Source organism: Amblyomma americanum, chromosome 6 (genome assembly GCF_052857255.1).
Source record: "Amblyomma americanum isolate KBUSLIRL-KWMA chromosome 6, ASM5285725v1, whole genome shotgun sequence".
NCBI lineage: Eukaryota > Metazoa > Arthropoda > Arachnida > Ixodida > Ixodidae > Amblyomma > Amblyomma americanum.
Genome location: NC_135502.1, coordinates 115629841 through 115654871, shown reverse-complemented (window position 1 = coordinate 115654871; position 25031 = coordinate 115629841). Strand labels below are relative to the sequence as shown.

Genomic DNA, 25031 nt, shown 5'->3' with positions numbered 1-25031 from the left:
GCCACCCCTGAAGAATAGGCCGAGTTTGTCCCGAAACGTTGGGCAAAAATAAAATATTGGTTGGCGTCAGTTTTCTTTCAACTATTTCAAGAACCCAACCAGGCAGACTACCGTTGAAGGTGTTTTCGTAGAAATACGCCTTGCATTCGTCTGCGAATTAAAGTTGATGGTCTGCGCTTCTGTAAGTCTTAAGTGTTTCTGCGCCATCATTGTCCCATTTGCAGTGCAGTTACTTAGTCTTATATAAATCAACCTGGCCGACCAGTTTTACTGACTCATCAGCAGTTGCTATGTGGTTCATTCCGTCCAACACGCTCTCCCTCGGTGATGACCGAGGCGGCGATGCGTGTTGCCTGCCACGTGCTTCGCTGCATAGCACACATTTTGTTCTCTCGTTTCTGCATGACTCTACGAACAGCTCTTTGGGAATCTGTGTAAACATATCTGCTGTATAAACGCTACTCTAAAGCTAGCCTTCAAGTCTTTCGACGCCTGCTACCTTGCTCGCTCGATAGCCTCCCAGGAAGATTTCGGCGTGTGTTGTAGGGCTTCATTTGAGGGCCGATTTTATGCTATTCTTTCTTAGGAACTCGCCTTTGCCTTAAGTATAGCCGCTACCAGCAAAAAAAAAGACAACGAGAAAGAAACTGAGCGGTAGCATTTTCTTCTGGACTCTATGATAGATTTCGTTTCATGTCTGTTCCTCATAAAAAAACATTCTATTTTCCTGAGATAATAATTTAACATCTTTACCGCTTATTTATTTATATATTTTAATGTTTAATTCACGTCAATTTTTGGTGCAACTTGAGGATGTTTCGCTCAAAACTTTCGCCTTCTTTATTCGACTCATATGCATATTTTCTTGGTGTGTATTGTATGAACACGTCCTGCTTAGTGTTATTTGTTCTGGGCCACTCCTAAGCCCATATAGGCACCTTTATATCAGGTATTTCAGGGAAGGCAGCCACCATTTTTTAATAGTCCTTTTGAGGTATAAATATGGCTTCTGCGGAATAGTATTACTAGTGCTGGCGAACATGTTCAGGACGACGAACTCGTTGCTATCACCGCATCAGAGCTTTGTTTTCTTGGGGAGGAGGGGGAAAGTTCATCCAACAAAGAGTTCGTCTCTGGACACAGCACGCTAAAATCACAACTTGTAACATCTTCAAAAGAAACGGCTGTCTTAGAAATTGCTGATAAAAACATGTTCGTTAGAACAACAAAGCAGTACTAACCACCGGCGAAAAATTTTCCAAGTGTTCCATGCATACAGGTCATTTGCCCACACCAAGGACAAGAATTAGGTGTGCGGACCTCCTTCGTTACTTACCACTGTTTCCAGACCGTCCTCAGCATGCAACAGCCAGCAGCAGAAACGTAAGGAAAGCGACCCCCGCCACCTTCCCGGCCCTGCCGCCGCGGCCGCCACTGTGGCCGCATCGTCAGCGCTGCTACCAGCTCCTTGGGCCCGGCCCCGACTCCCGTCGGTTGGCAGCGACGGTGGCGCCGTGTTCCGTAACGTGCTTCCTGGCGTCCTGATGTTCCAGGCGCTGCACGTGACGATGGCCGGCCTTCAGGGACACGCCGTCACATCGCACTTCACCGAGGAGGCCACCGGGAGGACAGTGATGGTAAAGTCGCGCGAATATCCTCGAATGAATGTTTTGTGTGTGTGTGTGTGTGTGTGTGTGTGTGTGTGTGTGTGTGTGTGTGTGTGTGTGTGTGTGTGTGTGTGTGTGTGTGTGTGTGTGTGTGTGTGTGTGTGTGTGTGTGTGTGTGTGTGTGTGTGTGTGTGTGTGTGTGTGTGTGTGTGTGTGTGTGTGTGTGTGTGTGTGTGTGTGTGTGTGTGTGTGTGTGTGTGTGTGTGTGTGTGTGTGTGTGTGTGTGTGTGTGTGTGTGTGTGTGTGTGTGTGTGTAGCTATTCATCCCTGTGCATCATATCGATTTTTATGTCACTGAAGAGAGAAGCGAAATGAAGCGGATGGAGAACGCCGCCATGAAAGAATTGCGCAACCGTCTCGGTGTAGATGCACTATACGATCGCCTAAAACGCCTCTGTACAGTAGTGACGTTCCCCCTCCCCCCCTTTTTACCAGCTTTCTCCTTTAACCTTCATCCTCCCAACTGCATTATAGGGCCGTCCTAGTCCCGAAGAGGTTTTCAGGACACATAAAAGAAATCGCAAGACGGTTACCGCTGTGTAAGGCGAGATTCAGCGACAGTATTCTTCATTTGGTTCGCGGTATATTGCCGCATATTTTGTACTATTTGTTCATTTATTCTTCAAAGCTGCTGGCACGCGGCTTTATCGCTTTGTTTGTGATGCAAGACGCGACTAGATTTATTTAGATTGATCGAATCCGGGCGGAGTTGAGTTTGCGCTGTTCTATCAGCTTTAAATTAATAATGGACGAGAGTGGTGGACATTCTGATCGCCCACCGCGAAGCATGCTTGTTGCTAGGCCGCCGCACAGTTATTCAGTGCTATGTGGGCTGAAGTCAGCCCAATATACCTTTTTCGCTCTCTTCCTGCACGCCGGACTACAGTCGGACTACGTGACAGTATTGAGGTAAAGAATATGAGAGCGACACGCATATACAGTGCGCATACACATATGCAGATACATGCTTGTATATACAGAGCATGCTTTTTATTTTCCCACAACATTTCTCCTTCGACTATCGTTAGTGTTCAGTACGCCGTTCCAGACGCACAGTGCCACCGCCGCTGTGTATTTCATAGCAGGCGCTGCGAACTAAGCGTGAAACACTCCTCCTGTTCCCGCCATACTCTTGTTCCTTCCACGGTAACCCTCAAACGGTTTCGGATTTCACCCGTGTATCGCCATACCCTCCTCCTTCAACGATAGCCATCCTTCAGGTGGCTCTCTTGGGAACCCTCCTTCGGTTGCGCAATTTTACCCGCTCGCTATGTCCTCGTCCTCTCAAGGCGTGTTAACAACCCTTCGGTTGCACATTCCTCGGCTCTTGCCATACCGTCCTCCTTCCAAAGTAACCACCCTCCGGATGGTTCCTGTGATAACCATCCTACCGTTACGCACTACTACTACTACGACGACGCGAAACTCAAAGTACGGGCCTTCAAAAGCTGTCGCTCTAAAAAGACATTCATTGCAATTTTTTGCGTGTTGACTGTGTGAGATTTTCATTTAAAACTTTATTCCCGCATTCGGTATTCGTCAGCGCAATTGCTGGCACAATGACCTGCGCCACTGCCGTGTCTTACACATGGTGTGCACAGTTGACCCTTTCCCGAAGCAGATTAAACCTTACCGTTAGCCGTATAATGCAACATCTGGCAACACCTGGACATTCACAGATGCTGAACAGAGCGTGAATAGGAATGCAAAACTGGTAAAGAACGGTGACATTAAAGAACGAAGCTAGCTTCTCATTATGAAAAACTTAACAACCGTAGCTTCTCAGTGCAGAAAGGACTTATGATCGGCCAGTCTTTATGCTCGGCTGTCTTCTAATGCCGCCGCGTGCAGGCTGCACTTCCGCAAGGAACTACAACTTACCATATCAATTCAATGTAAACGCAAGCATCCAATCCTCTTTCCCTTCCCTAACCCAAAATTTTATGCAAAGATGTATTGGTCTAATACATTCCCGTATATGGTGCATACGTCCCCTATTAGTCCGATAGGTGTTTGAATCAGCCGAAGAGGGTGCAACGTGCACAACTGGGAACAAGAACAGTTCTAATCTACTTTGATGTCTGCAGTTATTTCAAGAAAAGCACTTTTCAACAAGAAAGAATTTATGAACGCCATGTTTATGTATTGTAAAATTTCGTCATCAGAATCAATATCCGCACACTTCCCGCCAGCAGTGTTGCTTTTTTAATTAATATTTTTTCTATCGTCGAAAACATTCCTCACTGCTTTTTCATGGCAGTCTTGCCGACATGAGACAAGAAAGCGCGAGCACTGAGCAATTGCCGTTGTGTCCCACAAAAGCACCCTGTTCTCTATACGGGAACTTGTGAAACGCAGTGGACACACCATGTCAGCCATCGCTTTAAGGCTGTGAGCGCTGTTTGTATTGCACAAGTTTTTTGTAATTGGTGCTTTGCACGAGTTTAACCACAATCGTAGGCCCTTGTTTGCTTACAATAAATATGCCGCGATTCCCGACCGAGGCGAAACATGCATCATCTGCACACACGAGCCAAATAGGGCGCGGTCGCTCGATCTACGGCCGTGCATAGGGCAACGAGGCAGTCATCTCGACCGCTGTCAAACGGAGGAGGCAAATGATACTGCATTTTCTTCAAATAATGCCGAATGCACCGCCGCCAAAATTCAGCGTTGATCGACATGCTACTGTAGGAAGCCTATACCAAAATTCTTTTTTATACGTTTAAAAAATTCGATTTTCCTTCACTCCATGTATCCCTTCAAGGAATGTAGCACTTTCGCATTCGTTTTCCCAGCGCAGCGCGCGTCTATCGCGCTTCTGTATTCGTTTTACATAAGTTCCCGCCTACAGCAGCACCAGTTATCGGCTAGTTTCCGCTTTCTGAAGGGGTAGTGCAGGTGTAGCGCAGCAGTATGGAGGCGCCCATGTGTAGGTCGGAGCAGGAATTGCCGCAGTCTTAACGGATTGGTGGCTGTGGTTAACTGAAAGGAGGAGGTTGGCAAAGCTGTTCGTAGCGCCAGAATTATTAACCTGAGTAGTCAAGTTGCATCAACGTGGGCAGAATTTCAGCTCATTATCTTAAACCATCATCATCATCAACCTGACCAGGACAAGAGCCTCTCCCATATCTCTCCAAATAATTGTGTTCTTTGCCAGCTGCGGCCACAATATCCCCGCAAACCTCTTGATCTCATCCGGCCACCTAACTGTCTGCCACCCTTTGCTACGCTTGCCTTGTCTTGGAATCCACTCCATTACCCTCATTAAGGACCAACGGCTATCTTGCCTTTGCACTACATGCCCCACCCAAGCCCATTCGTTCCTCTTGTTTTGACTAGGATGTCATCAACCCGCGTTTGTCCCTCACCCACTCTGCCCGCTTCTGGAGTCTTAACGTTGCACCTATCAATTTTCTCCATGTCTCGCTGCGTTGTCCTTAAGTTAAGCTGAACCCTTTTCGTTAGCCTCCACGTTTCTGCCTCGTAGGTGAGTACCGGTAGGAGCTGTTGTATGCTTTTCTCCTGAGGAATATTGGTAAACTGCCATTCGTAATCTGAGAAAACCTGCCATATGCGCTCCACCCCATTCTTATTCTTCTAGTTATTCCTCTCACTGCCAATTGTGACCTGCTTTTCTCTTGCGAGACTGTTGAACATTACTTTGGTTTTCTGCATGTTAATTTTACGACCTATCGCTCTGCTCTGCCTTTCTCACTCACTCATCATGGTTTGCATATTATCTCCTGAGCGACTTAGCAAGGCAGTGTCATCAGTGAATAGGAAATTACTTAGGTATCCTGCATTAACTCTTATCCTCAACTGTTCCCAGTGCAGGCCTCGGATCACCCCATGTAAACAGGCGGTGAATAGCATTGGCGACATCATGTCTCCCTACCTCACACCTTCCATATCGAAATTTTATTTCTGACTTTATGAAGAACTCTGGCAGCTGTGAAGTCATAATAGATAACTACCAGTATTTTCACATAAGACTCTGCTGCACCCTTATTCCGCAATGTCTACATGACTGCTGAGGTTTCCACTGAAAGAAATGCTTTCTTGTAATCAATGAACGCTATATATAGAGGTTTGCTATATCCGGCGCATTTCTCAATCACCTGATTGATAGTGTGAATATAGTCTATTCTTGAATATTCTTTACAAACGACTGCAGGATCATTTGGTTGATTGAAGTGTAGGGTTGTCTTGATTCTATCTACGATTACCTTAGTGAATACCTTGAGGGCAACTGACAGTAAGCTGACCGGGCTGTAATTTTTCAAGTCCTTGACGTCTCCTTTTTTATGAATTAAGGTAATGTTAGCGTTCTTCAAAGCTTCTGGTACGGTCGAGGTCATAAGGCATTGCGTATGCAGGGCGGCTAGTTTTTCTAACACAATATCCCCTCCGTCCTTCAAGAGATGTACTGTTGGCTGATCCTCACCAGCTGCTTTCCCTCTTTGCATTGTTCCTAAGGCTTTCTTTACTTCCTCTTTCGTTACTGGCGGGATGTCTCATTGCTGTGCCCTACTGCCTCTCTCATTACCGTTCTAGTTAGATTGCCTACTATATAAATTTGTGTAGAACTCTCGGCTACTTTATTGCCTTCTCTGGTGTAGGAACAGCGCTAAGAACAGGACAGAAGTCAAACATGGAAGCACAGGGACGGGCGCTGACTAACAACTGAATCTTTATTTCGGAGCACAAACATATATAAGGTGGCAGCAAGGGGGTACAATCAGGTATGCGCGGTCACATGGAAACAGTGAATGGTCACGTCAAATAATGAATTTAGACATCTGAGGCTGAGAAGGACGGAAGGGAAGAGGCGATATAACAGACTAAAACCGATAAAAAACTGCACAGTGTAGAGGGCCGTCACGCGAACTAAGAAAAAATAGATGAAGGATTACACAGGATGCGAAAGTATGGCGAAAAAAAAATGGGTTTATAAATGTTTAAAACTCGTGGAAACGATAGTGAAAGAATAAAAACATTAAAAACAATAAAAATTGCTGTGTGCGGCTAAAAACATGTAAAGAGGGCGTTCAACATTTCTAAAGTTTAACAGGGGCCAAAAGTTAAAAAGACTAAAAAGTTTTTTGAAGGCAGTCAACGAAAAACTCCAAAAACCAAAGCACCCTGAACCCCAAGGAACAAGAGAGAGGGGAAAAAAATGTCTGCTAGAACACAAATACCCTGAGTTAAGTCACCTCTCGAAAGGTATGCCCAGCTGCCTTTAAGAACATCAATTCTTTCTCAGAAAGGCAGATGGACAGAGTGCTCACACAGCAGTCCTTGGCACGCCGGATTTCGATGGCTTCGATTATTTCTCTAGATAAGCGATCCCGTCCTTTGCCAATGATCGCGCACCCGTCGTATACAGGGGTGCAGGTGCCGTTATTACACTTTTTGCAATGTTTTGCAAGGTTCCCGGTGATAGCTACCCGCACACAGCAATTTTTATTGTTTTTAATGTTTTTATTCTTTCGCTATCGTTTCCACGAGTTTTAAACTTTTATAAACCCATTTTTTTTTTCGCCATACTTTCGCATCCTGTGTAATCCTTCATCTATTTTTTCTTAGTTCGCGTGACGGCCCTCTACACTGTGCAGTTTTTTTATCGGTTTTAGTCTGTTTTATCGCCTCTTCCCTTCCGTCCTTCTCAGCCTCAGATGTCTAAATTCATTATCTGACGTGACCATTCACTGTTTCCATGTGACCGCGCATACCTGATTGTACCCCCTTGCTGCCACCTTATATATGTTTGTGCTCCGAAATAAAGATTCAGTTGATAGCGCTCGTCCCTGTGCTTCCATGTTTGACTTCTGTCCTGTTCTTAGCGCTGTTCCTACACCGTGCAATACCAACTAGCCCGTCAACTCGCTCTCCTGCCTTCTCTGGTTTTCTGGCTTTCACCTCTGCCACGTTTTCTCTTCACTCCTTTTATGCTAACTCCTTTGTTTAGAACATTTAGATTTTCTCGATAGTACCCTTCTTTATGTCCGCTACCTTGCGCTTATTTACTAACTTTGGAAGATCTGCCACTTCTGTTCTGTCCGTAGGGTTAGACGCTTTCATGCTTTGGCGTCACTTAATCAGACGCTCCGTCTTGCCGGTATCCTGTCAAACCATCCTATTACCTACTTCTAGTGCGCACTCCGTAAAGATACCTTTGCCATTATCGTTCGTTACTTGAACAATAAGATCGTCTTCCTCAGTTAAAGCCGAATATCAGTTCTGCAGCGATATCCTGAATTCCTTTACTTTCCCTCTTACCGCTAACTCATTAATGGACTTCCTCTGCACTAGCTTTTTTCGTTCCTCCTTCAGGTGTGAGCTAATTCGGGACTTTACCATTCTCTGGTCGCTACAACAAAACATTCCGACGACCTCCACATCCTGCACGATACCAGGTTGAGCACATATTCTGAAGTCTATTTCATTTTAATCTCAACACTGATGCTTTTCCACGTTCATGGATTAATGGCGTTCGTGGATTAATGGCGTGGAGGTCGCCCAGGAAGGCGACCGCGTCCACATTTATTGAGGGCTGCCGAAGGGGAGACAGCAGCGGAGTGGCGGCGGAAGCGTCGGGCACTGGCCAAGGTTGTTGTTGTTGCCTCAACTTCGACGGCACATACTCACTGTGGGGGATTGGCCAGGATTTGGTGCAGATTCAAACAGGAAAAATCTCATTCAGGCTTATCTCAAGCGGCTCATAAATTGACCTGGCCAAGGTCCCAAGCGTTCGCCCCAGCGCGAGCTGGGGACACTTCTTCCTTTTCGCCATGACGCGCACTGCCGGCCGCGCGGGTCGCTACAATATCTTGGTGCGGGCTATTTGGTGAATCATCACGGAAAGCGGCAGTACGAAGCAACAAGGACGGAAGAGAGACACGGGACACGGGAGACGCGGGTCAGCGCTTGTCCTGTGTTCCCGTGTCGCTCTTTCGTCCTTGTTGTCTCGCGCTGCCGCTTTCCGTGAAGATATCCATGATCCGTAAATTCTCTCTGCGAACTCTACTATTAACTCCCGCCAGCTACTCCTGAAGACTACGCAATAGAAGCCTAAATCCTGGTCTCCGGCCTGCTTCTTGCCTACCTTCGCATTGAAACTGCTCAATATTATACAGTATACTCTGATTTTACTTTGTTAATTGCCAATTCCACGTCGTCATAGAAGATTTCGACGACCTGCTCATCATTGCTGAATGTAGGCGCGCAGGCCTGCACCACCTTGAGCTTGTACCTGTTATTAAGCCTGATTACGATAGCTGCCATCCTCTCGCTACTACTACAGAAATCATCTATGTTGCCCGCTATATAATGATTGCAGACGAATCCCACACCTGGTCCTCGTCTGTCCGCTAATCCGCGAGAGCACAATATGTGCCCGCCCTTCAGTACTGTATACGCCTCACCTGTCCTCCTATCTTCACTAATCCCTATGTCATCCCATTCAATGCCCGCTAGTTCCTCGAACAGCACTGTTGGGCTAGTTATCCTGAATAAGGTTCTAGCGTTTCCCAAATTCACTTTCTAATGGCGGCCTGTCCGGAGCCAGACATTCTTATCACCCACTGCGGTGTTTAAGTGGTTAGGGCGCTTGGCTACTGATCCGGAGTTCCCGGGTTCGAACCCGACCACGGCGGCTGCGTTTTTATTGAGGAAAAACGCTAAGGCGCCCGTGTGCATTGCGATGTCAGTGCTAGTTAAAGATCCCCAGGAGGTCGAAATTATTCCGGAGCCGTCCACTACGGCACCTCTTTCTTCCTTTCTTCTTTCACTCCCTCCTTTATCCCTCCCTTACGGCGCGGTTCATCAGGTGTCCATTGATATTCGAGACAGATACTGCACCATTTCCTTTCATCAAAAACCCATTATTATTATTATTATTATTATTATTATTATTATTATTATTATTATTATTATTAATATTATTATTATTATTATTATTATTATTATTATTATTATTATTATTATTATTATTATTATTATTCAAAGCACTCCCTCACTAGAGCAGGATTTGGCCCCCCTGGTATAGTCTGTTCTGGTCATCGAGATCATTCTGCATCGCAGGCGCTGCTGATCCAATTCGATCGACATGCGGGTTGTTTTTCTCTTTTTTTTTGACCCGGTGGAGAATTCCGCGTCAATAGTATTACGCGGCACTTCTTGCACGCGAGGTGGATGCTCTACCACTACGCCATCCCTGCAATCGTAAACATTGCGTGTGTATACATGCAATTCAGGAAAATATCTGGGGCTGGTTCACAGCAAAACTTCATTGCGATTCGCTGTTTGAAAAATCACAAAATGGTTCGGATGCTGGCGATCATTGATGTGGGCGGCAAGCTGTTGGCTGCAATCTAGCGGCGGTGAAAAAGCTCGGCTATTCGGTTGGGGAGCAGCAAGTGCTAAGTTGCGCTTGAACTGCCTTAACTGGCGCTGCACATTCGTGGCACCACCGCACCACCGCGCTACTTTACATAATTGGTGCTGCAAATACCCGTCGTCTTGTGTCCACAAAGAAATTTTTCCGGTTTACCCCGTAGTGCGCCGGAGCTGTCTTCATGTTTGGAATATGTTAAGCTTCACCACACATACCTGTAGATGTTTTGTTGATCCGTATTACGCGCAAACTTTTTGTATTTCGCTTTAGTAAACTCGCCCGGGACTTGTCGCAATAGTCAGGAGTATAAGAGTTCTGATTGCGTGACCTGAGTCTGCGATTTCGCGACGAGAGTGCAATCACTTCAGCTTTAAAATGCGGGTAGTGAGGCTGTCTTAACCAGAATACAAAATTTTAAAGACGTTTTTTGTAATTAAAATTTATTTCGTCAGCTCTTGCTTGGCGCCCGTTATCAGCATTACAATGTACTCACCGCCCTTGAAAGTCAAATATTATAAAGCAATTCTCTAAGGTAGCCCAGACAAACCTTTAGCTGAAGCTTACTGTTATCGTTCCGGGTTTTTCTCGCCTTCCCTCACTGTTCCCCGAGCTCCCGAGGATTGGGCGCTCGGTGCTGTCCATGTGCAACACCCGCAGTGTTCTGCCCGTCATACGTTTAGTATTCTCTCACTTATCGTTGATGCTCTCTACCTTCCAACTCTACCTGCCTCTCACGCATCGAAATTGGCCATCTATCTCATTAGTCTTTAGGTGACGCACGTTTCTTCACTTGGACGTAATAGACGTCACCAGACATGGTTAGGAACAGAAACACAAAGCGTCATTCGTCAACGTTGGCAGCAAGCAGGTCCGTTTTATGGCACTGTGGTCGACGGGGATAGTATGGTCGGAGTCACGCGTACGAGCGCCAGCTTTTCATGTGCGTCGCAGGTGACGTCGGCGGCCCTGCTGAGTACAATGCCGAGCAGCCAGCTGGAAGCGTTCATGCGCAGCCTGAGCGACAGCTTTGGCTCGACGGCCAACACGGTCGCGGTTGCCTTCCCGCGTAACCAGGACGAAGCGCTCGCCGAGCTGGAGGTCTTCGAGCGCTGCTTCCGCGGAGTTCCAGCATTGGCCAACCAGGCCACTGAGTTCAATGTGGGCGGACAGTTCGCGCCATTGGGTCAGCTCAAGCTCGTCTTGCTGCTTATAAAGCTACTCGACTGATTTGGTACTGCAGATGCACACGTATGCTTCCGCGTATGTTCAGTAGCAAAAGTTCAGTAGCAAAAGAGCGAAAAAGTCTAATAAGAGCATGCAATGAAAAAAGACACTGACTTCCTCCTCGGGCTTTTTCCGTAGTATTTACCGTTAGGGCAGGTTTCGGTTACAAGTGGAAACTGTGCTTTTTCGTGTTCTATAACCGAATCCGGAAGACCTCGCGAAGCTAACGGTTACAAATCGATGAATAAAGTCATAATGCATTTCTTCTTGCACCCGTTTATTTCAACGCTCTCATTACACAAAGTTATGCACCTTGCACGCATTATCAGCTTTCTGAGTTGTGTCTTAAATAAGACATACAACAGTCCTTTGCGATAGACTTATCAGAAGCCGATTATCAAAACTTTACTGAAAATGAAGGGTTTCGAGTCACGTAGGCTTTAGTCTTGCTCAATAGGTGCATTACCTAAGTTTTTCTGCTTGCTTAAAATGAACGCGCGATCTAACATTTGGCTAGACTCGTTAAACTCGCGAAAATAGATTTTACTCTTCAAAAGTAGCATGTGCACGGTTCCTTTACCTGATATCACTAGCGTGCAATGAACCGCAAACTCAGCATGTTAGCTCAAATGTGTGGCACCTAAGAACTCGGACGTAGTATGCTTCATACAGTCTTGAAGTTGCGCATCATCACACCACCGAGCTTCGGTTCCGAGTGACCCATGAAAGAAGGAAAGAACTCAGAAGAGGGGGTTACGTCAGAGTTTGTTAGGCCAGCTCCACCTGCCCCCCCCCCCCCCCCAACTTAGCTGCCGTCTCGGTGCGCTTGCGCATGCGCAGCACACAATGCCGCAGACGACGCCACCACGCCTAGCGTTACTATTGGCTGCGCCGGCAACCAAAGACTCCCAGTAGTCGTTCGAAAGCACATGATTTCCGGCACACTATATGACGTGCTGCTCAGATAGCGATGGTCTCTCTTGAGTTTTTCTTCCTCAATGCGAATGACACCTCTATCCGCGACTGGGACAGCGCAACCCCAAAACAAAGCGCATCGCACCACGTTGGCAGCGCTACCAGCGGTGGCATCCGCGTTCGCATGGGCGCTCGCCTGCACACCGTCGCTGGCTGTTACGTAGATGTGTCTCATAGCAAGCGACGTGACCATGCGATGTTGGTTTTCGAAGTGTCAGCCGCCGTAGATGGTTGCAATGTCAGCAGAGTTAAGAAGCAAAGTTATGCAGAAGTAAGCATGTTTTCGACGTGTCAGAAGAGAGCGATGAGCTCGCACCGCAGCGTGGTGAAGCAGCGGTGCCTACGGCGGACGAATTTCAATGGTTTGAAGTGTGTTCCCATCCTCTTCATGTTTTTATACATTTTGCAGCGACAGCTGTTAGGCGACCGTCCCTGGCTTGCGCGTCGTGGTCGTCCGGCGTCGTCGCCGTCGGCGTAACCGGTGGGTGTGTTAATGACATCATTCACGCACCCACCGGGACTCTGTTTGGAACAGCCACCTGCCAGTGCAGGCGTGCATCACTTAACCGCTCGAGAGACACGTATCTGACGTAAATAGATGACCGCGAACAATGAGTGAATAAATGTTAGTTTTAAGTGCAGCTACACCGTTGCGTTGCTTATTTGAAAACATGCGTCAAATGCATTCAGTCGTTGCGTACACTCATGGTACGGGGACGCTAAAAAGAAATGCAAACAGTGCGATGCCTGCCTCTATCGCGGCAGTGTGTTCTTTTTGCATGTAAGGAAATTACCTGTGCATGCATTGTGGCAAGTTTCCTTCTTTATTGCTGTTGCATTAATGACAATTGCGATGCACTTTATCTTAACCCATGTTTTTCTTGTTGTTTTATTGTTCGTTTTCCTTTTGTACCTTTCACTCATACCTAAGACCTCATTTAAAGAATGGGAAGTGTAAAAAAATAAGCAGCAATTCTGCTGCCGCGCCCGTTTTAATTTATCGGCAATGAAATCTAATAGCGGCTGATTCGAACAATGAAGGAGATGATGTGCTCATGCGCTCGACATCGGCACAGTTCCACTGACGGTGCAAAGCTCTGAAATCCTTCGAAAAGCTCATGAAACAAAACCTCAGCCGCTTCGAGTGTTTGCTGCATCCATTCATAAAACGACGTTGTCCGCTGTGCCAGCGCATTTCACCAGCACAGGGCAAACCTGCAACTCGTGGTGGAAGCCGTGATAAAATCTCAATTACGCCTTGCACAAGTCACTATGGAGCTTCGCCTTCAAGTTCTTCACAGTGTAGTACACGAAATGAAAGCACACTTGCCGTGTGACTTCCTTCCCCGAGCAGATTATATGCTTTGCTGCAAAGCTGTTCTAATTGTAATGTCATATCGTCCTTTCTCATTCCGCTATACTATAATAATTTTCATATCCTGTACTGGCTGCCTTACTGTCTGTGATTAAGCAACAGTCCAGCAAGGGCGCAATGATCCATGCCTTGTTTGAGATGCGTAGCTTCGAATGCTTTATTTGTACACAAGATATCAAAAAGATGTTCAGGTCAGTAAGCACACAAACTTGCACCAAAAGCATTCGTAAATAGATCACGATAAATACACTGTGCTGGCTGTGGTCCCTCCTGGAGTGGAATAGATTCATATTCTTAACAGCAGAACACCTGACAAGAAAGAAGACACCGTCCAGCAGCACACCGAATAGCCTATCTTTTGAAAGGCTGACAACAACAACAACTAACCTGCGCCTCGGAGAAAGCGCAGTTTACCGCAGCCAAAAATAGGCACTGCTCCGCGGCTTAACTTAATGGGATCTTCATTTGCCTTCACTTTAAATTATCAGTGATTACAACGATGGCGCCAAATCGGGACTTCAGAATTTTGGTTTCAAGACAAGAGTAAAAAGAACAGCTTCAAGAAATACGACGCCCTGGTGTTGGCGAGAAAGAAAACAGAAGATGAGGACGAAAAAGGACTACATAGGGCACCTCTCCTGGTCGTCCCTTTCCGTCGTCGTCTTATCGCGAGCTCTTTCTTACTACCTCTAACAGGCTAACTAGTCCAGTGGTGTGCTCTGCTTAGACATGCATTCTCCTGCATCATACGTTGAAAAACTTTTATCTTGTCTAATACAATACACAGACTACCATACATTCATCCCACAAACACTCGCAGGAGAAAAGTGTAAACGCTTATCTCAAGCTGCCGCAGGACGGGAATCCCGGTCCCGGCTTCACTGCTAACTATAGAGTGAAGCCATCTGTCCATTCTTTGCTCTGTATGAACTATTCCCCACAATAGAATTATAGATTCGCAAGAAAAGAGACACATGAAATTACTAGATAACTCTCGTCGAAACAATCATTAATATACTGCGGCGGTGCAGACAGAATGAGCTGCTGGCATTTACATCAAGCCCAAATTATCTGGCGCATTATTCTCGGAACTGCGCTGTCAGGTAAAGTGCTTGCGAACATTAGAAACCGTCTCCACTTGTATGCGGCAAACTACAAATGTGCGAAGCCCTCAGATCCTCTCCGCCTCCACGAGAGGCCTGCTGAGGTACACGGACCAGTAGACGATGTTGAGCGCCAGGAAGAGAAGAGGAAACATGGCCCTCGAGTAGCGCTCCACGGTGAAGGCCCTTTTTTGGTTCAAAGGAAGGCCGCTGGGGTCTCTTGCCAACTTGTCTTTCTGGAATTGGACGGAGAGCATTGAAGGCAAGGACAGAGGCTCGTCACGCAATAACATGCGGACGGTACATGAACATCTTAGTTGGAACAGTTGGCAATTCACCAACTTCACAGTTTTACAGTTTTTAAGGCTGCCTGGGCGTTGAAAGTTGCCATCAAAGCATGCATAGGTCTCGTCCGCTTTCTAATGAAAAGGGTAAAAAACTATCAAGAAGGCGTTCACAGGAAACTAGAGTGAACACAAAAGACAACGGGAACAACTATTCTTAAGGATTTCCAATTGCATAGGCAATGGGAAGCAGCTAACAGCAATAACAAATAGAAATTTCTGTGGGAGTAGCGATAATGTAGTATGCACACACGTTGCCAGCGAAGGCGCTTCTTCCACTATAATTCGCCATATAACTTCCCATGTTTCAAAGCGATAAATTGTTAGTTGCGCTATACTATGTTGGTTGGCTTTTTTACATTTACCCTTGCCCATTGCTACGACCGTGCGCACTGAAGTCGCCAGAAGCGAGTGCTGTTTATGTAGTTTAGTCCACAAGGTCAGGAACGAATGAAGTGCAGAAGGATACTGTGAACTGGCTGCAGTGCTAAAACGGAGGCCAGTTGGTTCTGAATCTTGGTTACTGCATGCGACTACATACGACTACTGAAGATATAATAAACAAACAAGTGCAGCCAATGGGCGGTTTCACAACGTTTTATTAGATACGTAATTCATGCTTTTTTTACATTTTTAGGGCACGCTGGGTCCGGTTTTGATCTTGATGATGCACCTGTGGCCTTTCCTCTATTTATCGCTTTATTCTGTTTCAGATTAGTTCTATTTCAGTTTCTGTCAGTGCAATGGACTGCAATGCGGCTGAAAGAGCTAATCAAAAACAGAATCAAGTTATGAAGGTAGAGCGTCAAATGCATCATCAGGGTCAAATATCACAAACATATGCGTTAAAAATGTACAAGAAGCAAGAATTACATGTTTAATAAACAGCTGTGAGCTCGAACATTGTACAAGTTTTTTTTTTCTTGTATCCTCAGTAGTTCTCTCTGTAGCGCGCAGTAACCAAGAATCGAACTGACAGCTACAAAAGAATGGCGTGTTCCTTGTGGCCTTCGCGGTCCTGCGTTTCTTACACGTTACCTTTCTGAAGATGTCGGTCAAGGTGGTCGGACTGCTTTTACATCAGTAAATACACTTTAGCTAGGACAGCAGCGTATGCGTCTACCCCGGAACCGTCAGTCCTCATAATTAATTTCGCGAAAGAAGAGTCTGAAAAGCAAATCAATTTAGCTATCCGTTGTTCATGTCACTATCAAGATAATGGATATAAGGCAGGAACCTTGAAGACGCTGATTGCCTGCAGAAACTCGGCCCGGGTGAGCCTGCTGCGGAAGAGGTAGTTTGCAATGCCGAACTCGACGAGCGCTCCAGTGATGAGCAGAATGCACGCCACAAGCCACACGTCGATGGCCTTGTTGTACGACACCTTGGGCAGGTGAGTGCTCAGGGACAAGTAGATGCCCGCCATTGTCAGCAGCGTGTTCACGCCAATGATGGCCCTGCAAAATCGAAGCAGAGAAAATTAAGCGACCAAAATGGCGGACACCTTACCGCCCGTTTTATTCCGTGCAAATTTAGAGCGTGGTAGAGCTGCTGGCGTGCCCTTCATTATCGACGACTTTATGAACAAGCTGAGACGGCCCCAACGAGGCAGAAATGCGCAACTCTTAGCCCAGTCCACACATTTAAACGAAAGCCACATTGCAAGAACGTCCATGACGCCGTTCAACATTAGGCAAACAAAGCTCAATAGTGAATGCCACTACCATCGCAGTTGCCATCAGCGATCTGTCTAGCAAGAGTTCTCTCTGCAAAGAAGAGACAGGTGGCAGCGGATCTGGCTCTCTGTCGGTTAATAAAACAATTTATGGCAGTGAGAGGGCGGGACATTTGGCGACATTTTGCAGCCCAAATTTATACTCAGGTGCTGAAAATGAGCGCCGAAACAAGACCGCGAATAAACAGCACCATCAACACGGAACGTTTATAAGCCGTGGAGTTACACTACTTCTCTAAGTTGGAAGCCGAAGCTACTCCTCTCTGGAACCATCATCACAGAGTTTGTAGAAGCATCCCGGCTTTTCCACAAGGATGAGAGATATGCCAAAGTGTACTTCATGCATAAGATCATATGCGTTCGTCCTGAAGTGCAAAACAATATGTAGCCTGCTCAGGCAGGAGCACCTTAGAAGGCCCTCTGACAAAAGTACCATCAATGGGCTGGAACAAACCTCTAAATAGAAACGTTTAGGTTGTAATTCAAGGAGAGGCACAAAGCATTCAGCACGGAGCGAAAGAAACCCTTCTTCCCCGCTAGCTCAGTCATGTGTTCACTCGTCTCCGACCGCAGCTGCCTGGTCTCGTTTGAGGCTTCTTTCCTCTCTCGTCTATCACGCTGTAGTACAGTTCTCTATTTTTTCAGTAATACCACGGGACCAATGACCGGACGGTCGTTCAGCGCTGCATGCAGGCCCGCAGTGGCGAAATTCTGCATACTTTATACTATCCCAACTGCTCGTCTCCTCGACGAGCCGATGAGCAGCGGAGATAGTGTCACGCAAGCACCAAAGCCAAACGCACGTCGCAGTCGTGCAGTTTTTTTTTAAATATAACTACACGGAAAGCTGGCGGCCATACACATCATCCGTCATGCATGGAGTGGCTCTGGAATGCCGGGAAAACGAGGTATCATGCTTGGCTTTGCTATTGTAGGGCATAAAACATCGATTCAGCTGCAAAAATACCACTCTTCTCGAGGCAAAGCTAGAAGAAATACCATGAAAATTTCTATACCGTCCTAACACCGAACTCTCACTTCCGTTAAATCTAATGAAGTGAAAAACGCAGTATCGTAAGAATTAAATCTGCGCACAGAGGATAGTCGTTGCTAAACTACCAATTTCGAAGCAAAATCAACGTTTTCCGCCTAACACGAGCCAAGACGAACACGAAACCTCGTCTTCCGGGCATTGCCACGATGGATGAAGTGTTATTTAAGAAACTCGCATAGACGGTGGCACCAGCTTTCCGTCTAGGAGATATTTTTAAAATCTTCGCTCGAGGCAACTGGCAAGCACTCTGTGCGCATGTGGGTACTCTCGTCCGTTTTTTTCCTGCGTTCCTGCATGGGATCCTGAACGACCGCCTGGTGGACGCTCCCGTGATATTACTAAAAAAAATTGGAGAGCTGTTCTCTCATGGTCTGCTTTTACACGGGCCCTGGCACCTTCCATGGATTGGATAATGGAAGAAATCCGCTTTGCTCTGCTTACGTTGGCTCAAATAAGCACTGGGCAAGAAAAGCGCTAAATCTAGAAGGATTCTTGTCATTATATTCTGAGTAATAATTCATTAATGCCAAAATAAAAGCTAGAGCGGGAGCCAGTAAACTGGGGACCGAGAGCTCAAATCATAGGGCATGCAAGCACGGTGTGCTACTTGCTCGAGTCCGTCCGGCTAGCAATTGTAATAGCATGGAGTACAATAGTCAAGGCTCCAGTCTACCAGCTGCTGCAAAAAGCGCGAAAACCTGACTGCATGTAAAGTTTTCACCTTACAGCAATTAACTAGTTAGTATTTTTTTCTGCCTAATAAATTCGTGTTAATAGCTTCCTTATCAAAGCTTTAAAGGAGGCTAGTTATTTGCCTATAATAGCAGAGCAATGCTACAACTTCGGTGCAGACTTTACGGTATGAAACCACACAGAACACAAGATGTGACATCAAGTGTCTAGTCGTGTTGTCTCGTCGTGTAAGCTAGCGCTCCTATTTTAATATAGCTTGCTTATAGAACATGTTAATATGCATTCCATGCATATTTACTCTAACTTGTCTTATTACAGTGGCCGTGATGCACCGGCGTTCCTCCAAGTGATCCGTGCTGTTTCTCATCACCAACCTTCTGCACGTTCGTATACTCAGCTCTCTGCGGCTGTGGCATAAGAAAATCGCGCGGTATGAAATTACCTTGGTGGAATGACGTCTGGTCTAATCCAGGCGGATAGCCAGGACACGAAGATGAGGATGTAGGTAGGTAAATATGTCTGTATCATGTGGAACCCCTGCTGTCTTTCCAGCAGGAAGTTCACCTGGAGGCACGAAAAGACACCTGAAAAACATTGAAGGCATGTGAAGTAGCTTACAGAGATAAGAGCAGTGCGAAATTAAGAAACAGCAAAGCGTCGCTCGTGGAGGGCTGGTTTTCAGCACAAAATACAAATATTGCGTTTCGCTGCATTGGTCAGATAGCGGGCACGTTCATAAATATAAAGGGTGCGGTTCGCGAAGAATGCTCTGCGGCGATTACGCTCATGATGGTGCAGTGTCTATAAGGTATCACATCTTGGTCACGTCACCTGAGCACATACAAGGTCATAAACGAGATTCAATAGGAATTTAAATAAAACATTTTACCTAAAATAACATTGTATTCCGCTACAGAATCTCTGCTCTGGTATCTGGACCTTGCCTTCCTTGGCGAGATGAACCGACCTACACCCGCTTACAAGCAGCGATGCACTTATGTGGGGAAAGCTCCCGCGAAGTCACACGTCATCTTCTGCCTTCACCTCCCCAAAAGGGTCGAAGAGGGTGTTGGAGAAGTAAAATGGCAGGAAGACCAGTTTAATATTATAATGAATGGAGGACACGTCTCGGACGTAGAGGGAATGAACAAAAAATGAGAGAAAACTGGAAATCATTAAAAATGAGAGCATATAATGTTATTAATACAAAGATCTGCACATACGCACATACGCGTAAGAGCCAATCACACCAACAGTCTTCACGCATTCCTTTGAGGTAGGCTACAAGATCTGTATCATAGGCTTATCTCAACGCATAACACGAGCATGCAAGCGCGCATTACAGAGGCATGCATCAGAGACGGACGTTCAGGCCTCTCAGAAAAATTGGCATAGAGCCTTTGTTGCGCACCATGGTTGACTGATTTAGGCCTAGGCTTCAATGAAAGACTTTTTCGGAAAGAGTGCAGGTAGTCCGGTAGCTCGAGAGTGACTTGAAGTGCCACTTTTATCGCATTGTCACGTAGTGGTGTCGGCAGTCGAAGCAGCGAGGAAGACGGACAAAAGGGTTTTCGAAACGAAAACTGTTTATTGGGCTGACTTGCACCCAAAATAGACTGAATCACTCGGCGGCGGCGAAGTGACAAGCGTGCTCGGCGGTCGTCGAACAGAATGCCCGCCGCTGTCGGCCGTGCTCAATTTATAGCTGATAGCGAACTTTCGAGATAAAGCGTGCAAAGTTACTAGAACATTCCGGAACAACGTAGAATCAGCTCTGCCTGGCTGCGATCAATCGAGAAAAATCTAGTCGAGTCTTGCGTCGCAAACAAAGCGATAAAGTGGTGTGGCGGCAGATTTGAAAAACGAACAAATACTGCAAATATTCGCGGCATTACTCCCCTCTCAACGAAGCATCGACCCGATGCATGAAATCAAATAATGCGACTAGTAAGAGAAAAACTCATCGTGCGAAAATAGAGCATAGAAATGCAGCGGCCTTTAGCGCGCATAATACGCCTTCAGACGGACTAAATGGACAACTTCTGGTCGTAAGTGGCGTCGCTGGCATGCAGTCATTGCGTCAGGGATGACTTCATAATCCAGTCCACCTAGTCGACGAAGTACCTTGAACGGGACGAAATAGCGGCGCAAAAGCTTTTCACTCAATCCACGGCGGCGAATGGGCATCCACACCCAGACTTGGTCTCCTGGCATGTATTCCGCGTTGCGTCTTCGTAGGTTGTAGCGTCTGGCGTCGGACCGCTGCTGATCTTAATCTGTAATCGGGCAAGCCTTCGAGCTTCTGCGCGTTGAAGATAGGCAGCAACGTCGACGTTCTCTTCTTCTGTAACGTTGGGCAGCATGGCGTCTAGCGTGGTTGTGGCCTCCCTGCCATGGACGAACCTAAAAGGCGTCATCTGGGTGGTCTCCTACACTGCGGTGTTGTAGGCGAAGACGACGTAAGGCAGGATGACATCCCAGGTTTTGTGTTCGGCATCGACATACATGGCGAGCATATCGGCGATGGTTTTGTTCAGGCGCTCGGTCACTCCGTTAGTCTGCGGATGGTATGCAGTTGTCTTCCGGTGGCTGGTTTGGCTGTAACGTAGGATGGCTTGCGTTAGTTCCGCCGTGAATGCTGTTCCTCTGTCCGTGATGAGCACATCGGGAGCGCCGTGTCGAAGAAGAATGCACTCCACGAAAAATTTGGCGACTTCTGTTGCTGTTCCGTTTGGTAGGGCTTTCGCCTCGGCGTAGCGGGTCAGGTAGTCGGTTGCTATGATGATCCACTTATTTCCAGATGTTGACGTTCGAAAAGGGCCAAGAAAGTCCATGCCAATCTGCTGAAAGGGCCTTGAGGAAGGTTCAATGGAGTTCAGTAATCCTACTGGACGTGTGGGAGGGGTCTTTCGTCGCTGACAATCTCGGCAGGTTTTCACATAGTGTGCGACATCGGCAGACAGTCGCGGCCAGTAATACTTGTATTGAATGCGGCGGAGGGTGCGAGTAAACCCGAGATGTCCAGCTGTCGGCTCGTCGTGTGAAGCTTGTGGAACTTCTTCGCGGAGACAAGCAGGTACAACAAGGAGGTAGGCTGTTTTGCTCGCTGTAAAGTTCTTCTTCACAAGGACCTCATACTGCACACAGAAGGAAGACAGTCCTCGCTTGAATGAAGTGGATGGTGAAGAAACCTTGTCTTGCAGGTACTCGATGAGGCATTTTAGGTCGGGGTCCGAGCGTTGCTGCTGAGCAAAAGAGCTAGGGCTGACGGGTCCCAGGAAGGCGTGCTCATCGTCGTCCGGAGGCGGTGTATCTACATTGGCTCGTGAGAGGCAATCAGCGTCAGAGTGCTGGCGTCCGGACTTGTAAACGACGGTGACGTCAAACTTCTGGAGACGCAGATTCCATCGAGCGAGTCGGCCAGAGGGGTCCTTCAAATTGGCAAGCCAGCACAGCGCGTGGTGGTGGTCTCCGTCCACCTTGAACGGTCGTCCGTAGAGGTAGGGGCGGAATTTCGACGTAGCCCAGATGATGGCAAGGCACTCCTTCTCAGTTGTCGAATAGTTGACCCCGGCCTTGGAAAGGGAACGGCTAGCGTATGCGATGACTTTCTCCAGCCTGTCGCTTTTTTGAACGAGGACTGCGCCTAGGCCCACGCTGCTTGCGTCGGTATGAACTTCAGTATCGGCGTTTTCATCAAAATGCGCAAGGATCGGTGGGGACTGTTATCGACGCTGAAGTTCCTTGAAGGCTTCTGCTTGCGGCGCTTCCCATTTAAACGGCACGTTTCGTCAGTTGGGTCAGGGGCTCGGCGATGCGCGAAAAGTTTTTCACAAATCGTCGGTAATATGCGCACAGTCGGAGAAATCTGCGCACTGCTTTCTTATCGGCCGGCGGTGGAAACTGTTCAATAGCAGCTGTTTTCTGCGGGTCTGGGCATACTCCCTCCTTGCTAACGATGTGGCCTAGAAACAGCAGCTATTCGTAGGCAAAGTGGCATTTCTCCGCTTTCAAGGTTAGGCCAGACGACTTCATTGCGTCTAGTACTGTTCGAAGTCTTTTGAGGCGCTCTTCAAAGTTCGAGGCGAAGACAACGACGTCATCTAAATATACCAGACAAATTTGCCACTTCAGGCCTGCCAGCACTGTATCCATTACTCGCTAAAACGTCGCTGGTGCGGAACAGAGACCAAATGGCATCACCTTGAACTCAAACAGCCCATCCGGAGTGATGAATGCTGTCTTCTCGCCATCTCTTTCGTCGACCTCGATTTGCCAGTAGCCGCTCTTGAGATCCAGCGATGAGAAATATTTGACGTTGCAGAGGCGCTCCAGTGTGTCTTCGATGCGGGGAGGGGGTAGACGTCCTTCTTTGTTATGTTGTTCAAGCGGCGGTAATCAACGCAGAATCGAAGTGCGCCGTCTTTCTCACTAGAACAACAGGTGCCGCCCATGGGCTGTTTGAAGGCGGGATGATGTCTTCGCGAAGCATTTCTTCGACTTGGTCTCGGATGGCTTGTCGTACTCGCGGTGACACACGGTAGGGGCTTTGACGGAGGGGTCGGACGTGTTGGTCCGTTATAATGCAATGCTTGGCAGTTGGCGTTTGTCGCACCTTCGGCGATGTCGAAAAACACTCACTGTAGCTTTGAAGCAGATTGCAAATCTGGTCTTCTTCATTTTCGATCACAGCGCAACACGAACGGGACACAAGACGAAGGACTAGCACAAACAGGCGCTGGGTTGATGTCGAAAGTGGGCGAGTTCTCTTGGTCAGGCGAATCTTCTGCGGAGGGCACGGAGAGGACGAAGGAGTCTCGTACGTCAGATATTTCGTCGAAGAAAGCGATCGTCGTTCCTCTCTTAATGTGCCGGTATTCTTCACGGAAGTTAGTCAGCAGTACTTCGGCTTGGCCATTGCGGAAATGTGCGATGCCTCTTGCAATGCTGATTCCTCGGTCTAGAAGCAACTGCATGTTCCCCTCGATGATGGCTTCAGCGTTAATGGCTTTCGTGGTGCCTGCGGTCACGATAACGCTTGATCGGGGTGGGACGCTCTCTTCTTCCTCCAGGGCAACGTGATTTTCCCCAGTTTTCATCGGAGCGATGGCTTCGTCCGTCGAAAGCGTGATCAGCTTGTACCGCAGGTCGATGATCACCTGATGCTCATTAAGGAAATCCACACCCAAGATGACTTCGCGGGAGCATTGCGGTAGCGCAACAAAGGTGGCAGGATAGATATGTCCTTTGACAGTCACTCGCGCTGTGCATCGTCCTGATGGCGTAATGAGGTGGCACCCTGCGGTGCGAATTTGTGGGCCGTCCCAAGCCGTTGTGATTTTTCTCAGCTGCGCAGCGAATGTTCCATTCATCACCGAGTAATCGGCTTCTGCGTCGACTAGAGCGGTAACTTTCCGGCCGTCGATAGTCACTTCTAAGTCGGAGGTCCTGGATCTTGCATTGCATGTCGCTCTCGGCGTCGGGTCACGGCTTCGTCGCGTATGCGAGTCGCGGGTGGGGCGTGTGGTCGAAGCTTTTCTGGGTGGCGTCGTCGTTCTGAAGGCAGTTTGCGTCGTGGTCGGGGTTGTCATTTTGTGCGGCGTCAGTGCAGCGAGAGTAGGTTCTTCATGCGGCGGCGCGGGTGCAGCGTCTTCATGGGGCGTGGTGGGTGGAGGATCTTCGGCGTTTCGCTCGTGAGCAACCTCACCTCCAGAGGCTGCTGCCTTTAGTTTCCTCTACGGGGGCTGGGAGACCTTCCTCGTACCGCGGCGTGGCGGCGATGATGAGCGCGAAAAGCGGTTCGGCGTGTACTCCTCTCGACGCAGGTACTCGTCGATTTCCTGCGGACGTTGTCCGAAGCGTGGTAGTGGGGCGTTAACGGCAAATCCTCGGAGTCCGATACTTCGGTACGGGCAGTGACGAAGAATATGGCCGGCCTCACCGCAATGGAAGCACAACGGCCGGTTGTTGGAAGTCCTCAAGGCGTCGCATTTCCTGGGGCTTGAGCGTCGGTCATAGGCTGGGCGGGCGGGGCCTGGGAGTGGCTCATCTCTGGGAGGACGTAGGGGTTGTCGTTGGGGCTGAGCAGTCCTTACTGCAGCGGTGTAAGTCATGGCCTGGGGTTCTGTGGCCGTCGGGGTGCCAAGTGCCTGTTGCACTTCTTCCCGTACCACATCCATCAGATTCGCTGCTTGTGGCTGTGGGGAGGATGGCAGTAATCGGCGTAGCTTCTCTCGGACGATTTCCCGGACAACTTCCCGCAAGCTGTCGCTGGTGGTGGCCGTCGTGTTCGATCGGATTGCACAGGCAGAGGAAGGGCGATTGTACTGCCGAGCTCGGACGTCGAGGGTCTTCTCAATCGTGCAGGCTTCTTGCATGAATTCCTCAACTGTTTTTGGCGGCTGGCGGACGAGACTGCCAAAGAGTTGTTCTTTTACGCCCCGCATTAAAAACTGAACTTTCT

The 25031-nt window shown here is 47.8% G+C and overlaps 2 protein-coding genes across 2 annotated transcripts in view; one reads left to right on the top strand and one right to left on the bottom strand.

Annotated features, from left to right (window-relative positions):
* The window catches only part of LOC144094944 (uncharacterized), a 32323-nt gene extending 20817 nt beyond the window's left edge, over positions 1–11506 (top strand). Inside the window, exons 4-5 of the mRNA XM_077628813.1 lie at positions 1349–1637; positions 11017–11506. Of these exons, the coding sequence (XP_077484939.1) occupies positions 1349–1637; positions 11017–11292 (565 nt within the window). The 3' untranslated portion in view covers positions 11293–11506. The remainder of the gene's footprint in view (positions 1–1348; positions 1638–11016) is intronic.
* Positions 11507–13791: 2285 nt separating this feature from the next.
* Positions 13792–25031, bottom strand: part of LOC144094943 (glycine receptor subunit alpha-2-like) — a 31906-nt gene continuing 20666 nt past the window's right edge. Inside the window, exons 7-9 of the mRNA XM_077628810.1 lie at positions 19011–19152; positions 16324–16543; positions 13792–14978 (exon numbers count right to left, since the gene is read on the bottom strand). Coding sequence (XP_077484936.1) covers positions 14811–14978; positions 16324–16543; positions 19011–19152 — 530 coding nt within the window. The 3' untranslated portion in view covers positions 13792–14810. The remainder of the gene's footprint in view (positions 14979–16323; positions 16544–19010; positions 19153–25031) is intronic.